This window comes from Gobio gobio (genome assembly GCF_949357685.1).
Source record: "Gobio gobio genome assembly, chromosome: 25".
Lineage (NCBI taxonomy): Eukaryota > Metazoa > Chordata > Actinopteri > Cypriniformes > Gobionidae > Gobio > Gobio gobio.
In genome coordinates this window covers 28,795,004-28,806,405 of record NC_137121.1, presented here as the reverse complement: position 1 = coordinate 28,806,405, position 11,402 = coordinate 28,795,004, and the positions used below count along the sequence as shown (strand labels likewise).

General features: G+C 36.6%; 1 protein-coding gene across 1 annotated transcript in view; it reads left to right on the top strand.

The window, feature by feature from the left end:
* Positions 1 to 1,836: 1,836 nt before the first annotated feature.
* Positions 1,837 to 11,402, top strand: part of LOC307122058 (SITS-binding protein) — a 76,167-nt gene continuing 66,601 nt past the window's right edge. The window contains exons 1-2 of the mRNA XM_079809873.1: positions 1,837 to 2,774; positions 7,612 to 7,783. Coding sequence (XP_079665999.1) covers positions 2,304 to 2,774; positions 7,612 to 7,783 — 643 coding nt within the window. The 5' untranslated portion in view covers positions 1,837 to 2,303. The remainder of the gene's footprint in view (positions 2,775 to 7,611; positions 7,784 to 11,402) is intronic.

Genomic DNA, 11,402 nt, shown 5'->3' with positions numbered 1-11,402 from the left:
TTTTTTAGCATTGTAGCCTACTAGCGCCGACTTAAGCCGGGTGCACAATGTGCAATTTATAATAGTCCTTTACATTTGTTCCTTGTCAGACTGTACAAACATGATCCCCGCTTTAAGCCATGTCACTCTGTAAGATCTAATTTGTCATTAACTGTGCGCCAAATCTTCTGACACTGACAGTATTTCGTCTGAGGTAAAATTGTATCGCAATGGTCATTAATCAGCTGTCGGTGAGCATGTCAAACTAACAATCAAAGACTTCCGATTTTAGCCTAGGATCAGAGGAATCTTTTAGGATTTGCTAAATTTGTCTCAGACGACCAAATCGTGGCCAAAATCGCACAGTGTGCACCCGGCTTTAGTATGAATTGTTTGCTTTATTTCATTTACTTATACTTTTATAATGGCTCTTATTGATTATTAAAACTGACATTTAACAAAAAGAGACTGGGTTGTGTTTTATGTCATATTTAATTAATGCACTCGTTTTCATTCACTCCTTCAAGTGAACTGTATTAGTGGGCTAACGTAGGGAATAGTGAATGAAGGTTTAAGGGGCGGTTTCGGATTCAGCCAGAGGCAAACAGGAACTAGGACATTGGAACAATAGAAACAGAACATACACTCTGTAATAAGTCCTAGAACACAGAACATGCAAAACACACACAAGGAAAATTGTGACACTTGTGTGTGCTCCAAACTCCAATCTCTGCAACAGACAAGATTCAAGTTATCATTTTGTTTGGTCACACCATGATATGCCATCCAAGCCACTAGTCACATGCCTTCTGTTTATCCTGCTATTGGTTCAATAAACTCACCACTGTGTGTGTGTATATACTTGCGTCCCTGTGTATTCCCTGTGTGTATGACACTCTTTTTGACTAAATTTATTAAACTATTGAAAACTACATTAAAATGCACTTCTTACACATATTTTAATTCACATCTTATTTAATGAAAGTCAGTTTCTGAATTAAAATTAATAGAGAATGTAAAAATGTTAGCATATAGTAACTATGCAAGTAAGTTTAGCATTATCTCTCTTTTATATATATATATATATATATATATATATATATATATATATATATATATATATATATATATATATATATATATATATTGTTTTGTTTTTTAATCAGAAAAGTGTGGTGAAATCGATATGCATGTGGGAAGACAAACAGAGAATACTCCATTTAATATTATATTTTTTCTAGAATATTGTTTATTCGTTTTTGTATATGCATATACTCAAATGTATTTATTTATTTATTTATATTTTACTTAATGGTTACACCTCTTGACATTTAATATCATTAAATCAAAAATTGTGTATTGGTCCAGTGTTTTTGAATTAAACCAACAGGAAGAGCTTGGCATGTGCTTTAAAATAAAAGATGTATTTTTTATCATCTGATACATCTTTATTTGTCTTTGCCTCATACATATAATGCACAAAATACTATAAACACACACAAGATAATATACATTATATTCGATTTATAGCAACACAAATGTACAATACACACAATGCGACGCAATACACAAAGTGTGGTGCGCAATGATGCAGATGTGCAACTTTATGAAGATAACAAAATAAAACATTAAGGTATATTTTCAGCTTTCCTCTGGTGAAAAGTTTGCGAGTAATACTTGGTGCACCTGCTTAAACGGTTATAGGACGCTGAGACATTGTGTGCAAGGTTGATGCGCGTTCTTGCGCGTTTATATATGCGAGTCAATCACTGAACGCGCGTCTCCAAATGCCAAGCGCGTGCACTCAGATAGTAAAAATGGGTGATTCACCACACACTGCGCTCTGTCCGGCCCCTTACCGGGGGCCCCGGTAATCGCAAAGCACGCCTAATCACTTTCTCTTTTACCTTTCTGAAGAAGCAGTATGGAGTTACGTCACGCCAGCGCGCAAAAGTGCAGGCCAAGCAAATAAGCCGCTGAGGAGCTATTTGTAGGCATTGCTGCCAAACCCGGGTAAGGCTGCTCACTCTTCTGCGATCAATGCTTTAAACTTCCTATTGCACTTGAAGCAGCATGCATTACATTTCTGATTTATTCTGGAATGATTCTGTTTGGAGAACTTGACCTGGATCCGTTGATGACCGGCGGCCGGTGCGCGCAGCAACGCAATTAGATCCAATTCAAGAATTCACATTCACAGACAATCGAACGCGTTACCGTGAAGGACCGGGACATGATGACGATTCTGTATGTTTTAGCAGAGAGATTGTTACTTCTTATCATAACTTTCGATTAGATTCTTTTTTCTTCTTTTTGAAATCACCATGCCACACACTCGCAACAGGAACCCAAGTCCAATCCCAGAGGTGACATGGGACACGGGGTTGAAAGAGATGAACGAGACCTGGAAGGGGGCTATTGCTTGCTTGGGAGTTGCTGTCTTTTTTGTCATGACAATTGGGATCATTTATTGGCAAGTTGTGGATCAGCCCAACAAGAACTGGATCCTGAAGGGGAGCTTTAGTGGGCTCATTTGGGAGAGACGGACGCAAACTCTGGTCATACAGACACTGACTGAGGACAAGACGTTTGCGGAGATAGACGTGGAGAACGTGGGGAACACTGACATTGAGGTTCCGTTCGTGAGGAACATGTGCTGGCTTAACAAAACCGAGTTCTGCTACACTTGGGATTCGGTCGCTGAGGTGAAGATATCTTTGGAGTCGGAGGAGGACTCGGATACGGAGTGCTACAGTGTCACCTGGACTCCAATTCACTGCCATGTGGATTTGAAGGTAAAACGCCATTAGAAAGTCACTCTTGAAAATGTTTCAAATAGAACCAAAATAGTTTATTGCCTGATGTTTATGAAAAAAATAATTAAGCTCCACAAAATTAACCGCATTCTCTTTAGCGACAGAATCGTCGTATTTGTTTCCCCCGCACTTATGATTTGAAGAACCGTGTAACATCAATATCTTTTATACCCAACCCAAGAACCAATTTAAATGGTAAGAATGTGAGAATTCTGCAGTGACTTTTAGCGCGTTTGGCTTTCAAAAAGTTCGATAGGAAATTTCCCACGGAAACCAAACACAACTAAATGTTAACTTAAAGTCTGTTAAACAAAACACTACATTTTCCTGAAATAATGTAATGAAAAATAATTAAAAAAATAAATAATAATGTAATATGCAAATCAATAACTGATAATGACCATCCTCGCAATGCATTATAGTCTATATTAACGTTACTATTCACTGTAAAAGTTGCAGCCTGAAATTTTAAGTACAATCAACTTGGATGTTTAAGTCATTTCAACTAAAATTACGTTAAACTGACCTATAAAAAAGGGTTGTATCTTGTATAACTTAAGTTAATCTTGTAACTCTTGTATAACTTAAGATAAACTTATTTTGATGAGTTAAAACAATGTAAAAAACATATTGTCATAACTTATTGATCATATAATTTTTTACAGAGTTGTTGCTAGTATGGTTACCTCGGCGAAACGCAATTTTTTGTTCGCTACGGTTTATTTATCGCCCGAAGAAAATACGCACCCTGACTTGTAATCTCATTTTTGTGAATACTAAAATGTTCCAAATTTAATAATAATTGAAAAATATGATTACATGTACAATTCATCCATTCTCCAAATTGCTTTATCCTCCGCATGGTCTGTCCTAAAATATCTCCTTTTAATACCTTAATCTTTTTGTTTTGACTTCCTTTAGGACTTTTAGTATTAAGTGAGTCAGACCCCCTTATTATACAAATTATTATAAAGTGTTTTCTTGTTTCACAGAATGAGAATAGGCTATAGCTAACATCTGAATACACAAAAAAATAACTTTAACACTCAAATCATCCTTGTTCACATTACTTAAAAAACTCATGTAACTACATGAACTTAAATTTACTGAGTTGTTTCTATTAAAAATGAGTATTGTCAGGTTTACTTATTAAGTGTTTGTTCAGCCAACTTAACATTGCTGAGTGAAACGAACAAACTGAGCAGTGGATCTGTAGTTCCCAGCATGCTTTGCAAGTGACTACATTAGGAGAGTCAATTTAGGGATTAAAGTGTTATTTTATTTGTTTTTCAGTAAAGGGATGTTGTTAGTTTATGTTAGTGTTTAATGTTCAGTTATGTTGGACATTTAGAGGAATTTCTGTAATTTAAATTGAATTTCTGTAATAATGCCTGTGTTTAGGCTGTGGGCACTCATATACACACATTTATTGGATGGAATTCCTGCCCTCAATTAAATTAAGTTTGTCCAATGAGTTATTTTTGCGTTTTGTTTCTAAAAATATTCTTGTTGTTATTTAATAGTTTTCCACTTACAAGTAGTTAATTTAATAAGGTAAATTAAACCGATAAATGTGTTCACCTAACATAATTCAATTTTATAAGTTTAACATAACATTATTAAGTAAACTGCACATATAAATATTATGTAACAGTGACAAAATCAGATGGTTTTGTCAGCTTTACTTGAATTATTTTTGTTCATATAACTAAATTGTTATACGTAAAAATTACTCAATATAGGCGGATCTTTTGTGACGTCATTGTTTATGTTTGTCGCGTTGCATCATGGGAGTCGTGTGGCAAGAAATACCGCTAGATACCTGTAATTTGATTGTTTTGCACGTTTGGAGGAGGATTTAGAGAAGAGGATGGTTCACTCTTGCTGTGTGGTCGATTGTACGGCTCGTTGGGGGACTGATAAAAAGTATTTTCGAATTCTCTCCGAAAAGGATAGCGAAAAACGAAAGAAATAGTTGCGTGCAATTAGGCGATTGAACCTGGACGCTCCGAAGAAAGCCTGGATTCCTGCAGCTTCTGATCGAGTTTGTGAGGCACATTTTGTTCATGGTAAGTCTTAGTGACTATGTATTTATAGAAGATTGAATAAATAAAAAATAAATAAAACTGAGTCAAATCAACCGAGTCATATGTTTTCGCGTTCTGATTCAGGTGTCTAGTTAGTGTGTACTAATTAGTACAGACGCCATTGAAAGTCTCACACTGAACACAATTGAATTGGTACAACAGTCACTACATTTTCAATAAATAAGTAAATAAGAACACTGATCAATGAAGACTTAACCGGCTTTGCAGTCGCAGTGAGCAGTGATTATTTCGCCGTTCTCTTTGGCGATCACCCACGGGAGATGCGAATCACGCTGTGACTCTGCTTGGCCAGGTCTAACCTCTGCTTTTAGCACGATCACTGCTTTCTGTTTGGCAGAAAAGATCGGCCCAACTTTGCGAGAAACAAAATCATAGGCCTCCAGACTTTTGAAAGCCTTTAATCTTTTATGAGTGAAGGGTCCAGAGGTTTCTATTAAATAAGAATAAATGTCTCCCCAGCAGATTGGTGGCCAAGACACGGGCGAGTCGGACCAACGTTTTTTGTCATGCCAGATCTCATATGGGCTTTGAATAACTTCAATTTTGTCACCAATACAAATTTTGAGCTTCTCTCCAAACCTCCTCCGGTCTTCAGATGTTAAAGTGCTTATATATTGTGGATTTCGCCCGCTAACTCTCTTGAAAGTGCTCGTCGCGTCTTTACAGCCCGCCATACTGTTTGTTTTGTTGCCACACAACCACTCGCGCATGCGTACAAAGATGTCAACAAAGATCCTCCTATAGTTGCATGGAACCACTTGATGCTAGCCTGGCGTGGCCATACTCAATTCTAGTCAGAATTTGAGTCTGGTACCGCTCCATTGAGCTTTGATTATGGGGCGTGTTTCAACCGAGCCAGGAAAGACCTCAATTGGATAGACCCACAACCAATCAGAGCAACGGAGCGACGCGTAACGTTAGTTGTCAAATGTCAACAGAACTCAACTGCACTGTTACCAAGTCCGTGTTTTTCTCCATGTCCCCGGGTTGAAGCGACCCCAATTATGTGATTATATAAACCCAGGAATGCGAATTTTAGCAGGCAACCTTGCCAAAATAACATATTTTGCCAACCAAACGTTTTGAGTAGCAATTGTGCGCGACATTGCAAAAACACTTGGAAACCCTGTCTGCACGCACGCATGATTAAGTAACGTTACAAGAAAAACATGAGTGTAAACGATCTTTGGCAGTAATAAAATAATTTAAGGATACACAGAGTACTTACCAACACGATCATCGTTTCTGAGAGAAATAGTGAAGGTGTACGCATATACGAACAAGTTCTCCGTTTAAGGCCCGGGTATACTTCGGCCGTCCGCGTTCGTGCACCGCCCGCATGACGTAATTTTCGTCACTCGGAGGGCTCGCGGCCGGCCGCACACCCCGTCCGCGCGCAGCCCAAATTTTGTGACTGCGCGGACGGTCCGCGTGCAACAGCGCATGCGCCAGCAGTACAGAAGAGTCCACTAGGTGGCAATAAACACAGTATTGAGCACAGTGTTCAGCCGTCGAAGAAGAGTGTGCAAAGACCGGTTTAAAAACAACACGCTTGGAAAAAAAAAGAGAGAATTGTTGATTCTTCAGTGTTTCTTCCAAACTATGTAGCAATGGTGGATGCACTACAGTTCTTCTCCGATCATGCCCAGCGAATGTCCCGTTGATGACAGGACTCAGTGCTGCCCTCCGATGTCTGGTGGAGCATAGACACTTTTTTACTGCGCATGTATCGAACGCGATCCTCCGCGCGCATCCGTTGTGTAGTATACTTTGAAAGACGCGCGGACAGGACTGCGCGCGTGACGCGTCCGGGCGCGGTAAGTGAAGTATACCCGGGCCTTAAAGGATAAGGGAATAGAGCAAATTCAACCCAAGAGCCTTCGATGACGTGGATGATTACGTTACTGTTGATCATCTGTCCATCATCGTCTAAAGCCCGCCCTGACAATTTCATTGGTCCGAACAGTTTCTGTTCGGGCATAATTCCTCCTCTATGGAGCGAGTCCAGACCGAATTGCCCGAGCAAAACATTTTGTGGGCGGGGCTAAATTCGGCTGGCATCCAGGCTAACTTGATGCTGCTTTTTGAGTAAATTCAACAAGTCTTTTTTGAGTGTAGCTGTTTGTTTGCAGTATTTATCTTTATTTAACTTTTTTTAATTCATTATTTAATTAGTGGCTTGTATGTGACTGTGATTTTTAAATAATACAATTGGTTCTCTTCTTATTTGTTTTTTACTATGGGGTATATATTGTTATTAATAAAACACATTCACTTTGCCTTTTTACCTGCCAAAAACATTTTTAAAGCAGGGTTTAAAGTTCACCAGACTGAAAGATCATGTATTCACAGATATCCGACTGAGGTCTTTCTTTGTTCAGAGAGGACCTAAAGCAGTAGGAAGTGTTCTAGTTTAATCCCTTCATTTCACACATTTCATACCTCAGTAATGCTCTGTCATGTGTTATTTCAGATTTAAGCCTAAGAACACAATGTTCAGTCCAATCCTTGGACTTTTAGATGTTCTGCACCTGTTTTATGTCTTATGAGAGCCAAAAGCTTCTTAGCTGGATATTCATGTCCAGATTTTGCTCAATCAATAAATGTATAAGTACTTTCACATGCAATAAACGATCAAGCTATGGTATATAGATGGACCATAATGATACATTTTAAGGATAGTCATCCTATCTATCTCTCTCTCTCAGGATTGTTTTTCCATGGTGAATATTTCATGGTACGGAGGAGCCAGTGTCCATGCGCTCAACTGGCCGATAAACGATGCCAACATTTCCATGCAGCCCTTCACAGTCAGCGACCTTAGGGACAACCCTTCTGGCTTCGGATCAGTTTTAGAGCGCTACTTCCTGGGATCCTCAGGTAAGCAAAGAGGAGCTCCGTGTCACTAACCCCCTCGGCCAAATTTGGCCACCCTGTCCTTTCACACATTGTTGACCAGTCCGAACATGTATTTACTTGTGACTATGTACACCATTCAAAACAGTCACGGGCCCTGAGATCACGGGGACCTACTGTACATAGACAGTGTAACACAATACAGATGGTTGCTTCTGCTTGATGAAAGATTGCAAAACAAAGGACATCGGACTTGAGTCTGAACCTGTTGGTATTTGTCAGCAGATGCCTGATGTTTATATAGAGAGTTAATTAGGCAAACAATCTCAGAGGCAGATTTAAATAACCATTGTGTTTATGTCTGATTGGAGGTGTGTTTACAGACAGATGTAGTGAAATCAAACATTATTCAATTTTTTAAAATTTATTTAAGAATACTACACTGTAAAGAATTATATAATCAATAAGTTATGACAACATGTTTTTACATTGCTAATTTACAACTAATCAAAATAAGTTGAACAATTTTCAACTTTTTTGTAAGTTACACAGATTCAACTCATTAATTTTAAGTCAGTTTAATGTAATTTAAGTTGAAATTACTTACACATTAAAGTTGATTGTACTTAAAAGTTTAAGGCAGCAAATTTTTTTACAGTGTACAACATTTTGTTTTCAAAATGTTCATATTGATTCAATATATTTAATAATTCTTGTTTTTAAATCTGCAGTTCTATAGCAAAATGTATTATTATTTTTGGTAACACTTAACATATATAAGGTTTAATTAGTTAACATGGACTAAGAATTATCAACAATTCTACAGCATTTATTAGGGGTGTAACGGCCCGGGACACGTATTCGTACCGAACCGTTTCAGTACAGGGCTTTCGGTTCGGTGCACATGTGTCTTTATATCTTTATCTTTAACAGTCGGCTAGTTTTAATCGCGGAACACACTTCAATCTGAGTTCCCACACGAACATATTAAGTATTCAGTCCATTTTATCACGAAATTAAAATGATAAATGCCGTTTTGATTCTCTTTAATGTGACGTGACTGATCACTGTATAGGAGCGTTAGTTCAACTTCAAGCGGCGGTGCGAGGCGAGAGAATAAACATGAATTAATATCTTAAGGTATGTCGAGGATACATTACAACTTACTGAAACATATCATATGTCGTGTAATTGCTCAGTCTGTGTTTAAACCACGGAAAAACGTCAATAAAACAGCTTGTAAACTATGTCACGTAGCATCACATTTACCTCAGAAGTCATTTAGTGTGCTCAGCTGTTAGTTCACAAGAGAAAGGAACTCTTTCGCAAAAAATATGCACTATATTAGCCTATATATTCATTATATTCTACTTAACCTGTTAGTGATGTCTTGATTATTTAATGTATGTTAAAATAAACCTGTCATGAAAATGACAGCCACTGTGTAGAAATGATTATATTTCAACAACGAATTGGATGAAAAAAAAAGTTATAATTAGATTTAGAAGTTATTGCAAAAACTGCCTTATGTGAAGCTTATGAGTGTTGATTATTATATTTAAAAATAAATTGCAACTGAATTTAGGCTAATAGTTTGGGCTCTATCCTTTAATATTATAGTAATGTGCAAGTAAGGGCTCCCTATATAGTTTGCAGCATTATATTTAAGAAACTTAAGTTATAATTCAATTAATAATTGAATTCATTTAAGGAGAGACACAATTTTTTCAGTAAACCACTGTTGAAAAAAAAATTAATAAAAAAAAATTTTGGGCTGTACCGAAACCCAAACCAAACTGTGAATTCAAAACCGAGGTATGTACCGAGCCGTCAGTTTTGTGTACCGTTACACCCCTAGCATTTATTAATCTTGTTTATTGTTAATTTCAACATTTACTAATACATTATTAAAATCAAATGTGGTATTAGTTAATGCACTGTGAACTAACATGAACAAACAATGAACAACTGAACTTTTATGAACTAACATTAACAAAGATTAATAAATACTGCAACAGATGTATTGCTCATTGTTAGTTCATGTTAGTTACTGGTTTGAATCAATTTAATGAATCCTATACTGAATGAACTCATTGAATCGGTCAGAGAGTGAATCTGTCTCGAAATTAACCCTTAAACGCATACCTCGGGTCTTTAGTGACCCGGATGTCATTCACTACCCTCATTTTTTATAATTTTTTAAGTTAGACATCAACCTAATTATTCCTCAATCAATTCATTCTAAACAATATGACAAGAAGATAAATACAATAATAAAATTATAAAAGAAGGCCTGTTTTCCCATTCATTTTTTGTAAAATAATTGTTTAGGGTCACTAATGACCCGAGGTGTGTAACAGTGTAAGTATAATTTTTCTGCACAACAATAATTTAATCTTTGATGACTGAATAAGTGCAATTCACCTTTATTCACAAGGTGGCAATGTCTGATACACACTGATGAAGTGACGTTTCACTCATAGTTAGCGCAGACAGAAAACAAAAGAATAGGAAGAATCAGCAAAAAATTAAATGGTTCAGAGATTTACTGCAGAGCAAGAACTGAACGCAATCAAATATTAGTGTCACTGTCACTTGATGGTGGATCTGGTGAAGAAGCTGTCAGCGACCAAAATATGGATTTTGAAGATGCTGAAAATGTTATATTATCGCGACAAGTAGAAATCCTTCCGTGTTAGATATAGATCCGGGTCGCTAAAGACCCGAATATGTATTAATGATTGGCGAAACATTCATGCATTTAAGGGTTAAGTATGTTTTGTGTTTTAAGGTTTGTGAAATGTAAATCACTCTCATTACTCGCCAGTTGCTTATATGTACAATTAACATCCGGACAACGTTGACCAACGTCAATGCCTACGTCAATGCCTTGAGCTGGAAAAAGCTATAAAATTCAAGCTTCCCAGATGCATGTCTCATTATTGACATGTGAAGGAAGTTTGAAACCACCATGAAACCAATTCCTAGAATTGACCATGTGGTATTCTAAGAATCTGTAAGGTCAAGAAGGTGACGAAGAGCCCCATGGCCCCCTCGAGAAGACCTTCAGATTACCTGTGTAAAGATAGGAGGTCCTGCCACCCATCACTACAACACTTCGTCAATCACTTTAAGATGAAGGAGTTCAAAACTGTGTTCTGTAAAGTGGTATGGTCCATGAGTTGAATAAAAAATGTAATAAAATAATTCTAATTGAAGCAGAACATCAATGTTGAATTTATCAACTTATTGCAGGATTGGTCAAATAAGACCTGTCTGTATTTTTTTTTAATTAGTTTTAAAAAATAGCAAAAAAAATGTAAATTCACCTCATGTCATTTCCTGATCACATTGCCTCTTTTTTTTCTGTCAGCTCATATATTATACCAATAATATTAGGGCTGTCAAAAGATGAATCGCGATTAATCGCATCCAAAATAAAAGTTTGTGTTTACATAATATATGTGTGTGTACTCTGTTAATTATTATTTATATATAAATACACACAAAAGCATGTATATATTTAAGAAAAAAATATTATTTTTTATATATAAAACATTTATATTTATATATATTATAGATTATATAAATGTATATACAGTATATACATACAAATATTTCTTAAATATAAACATGAATGTGT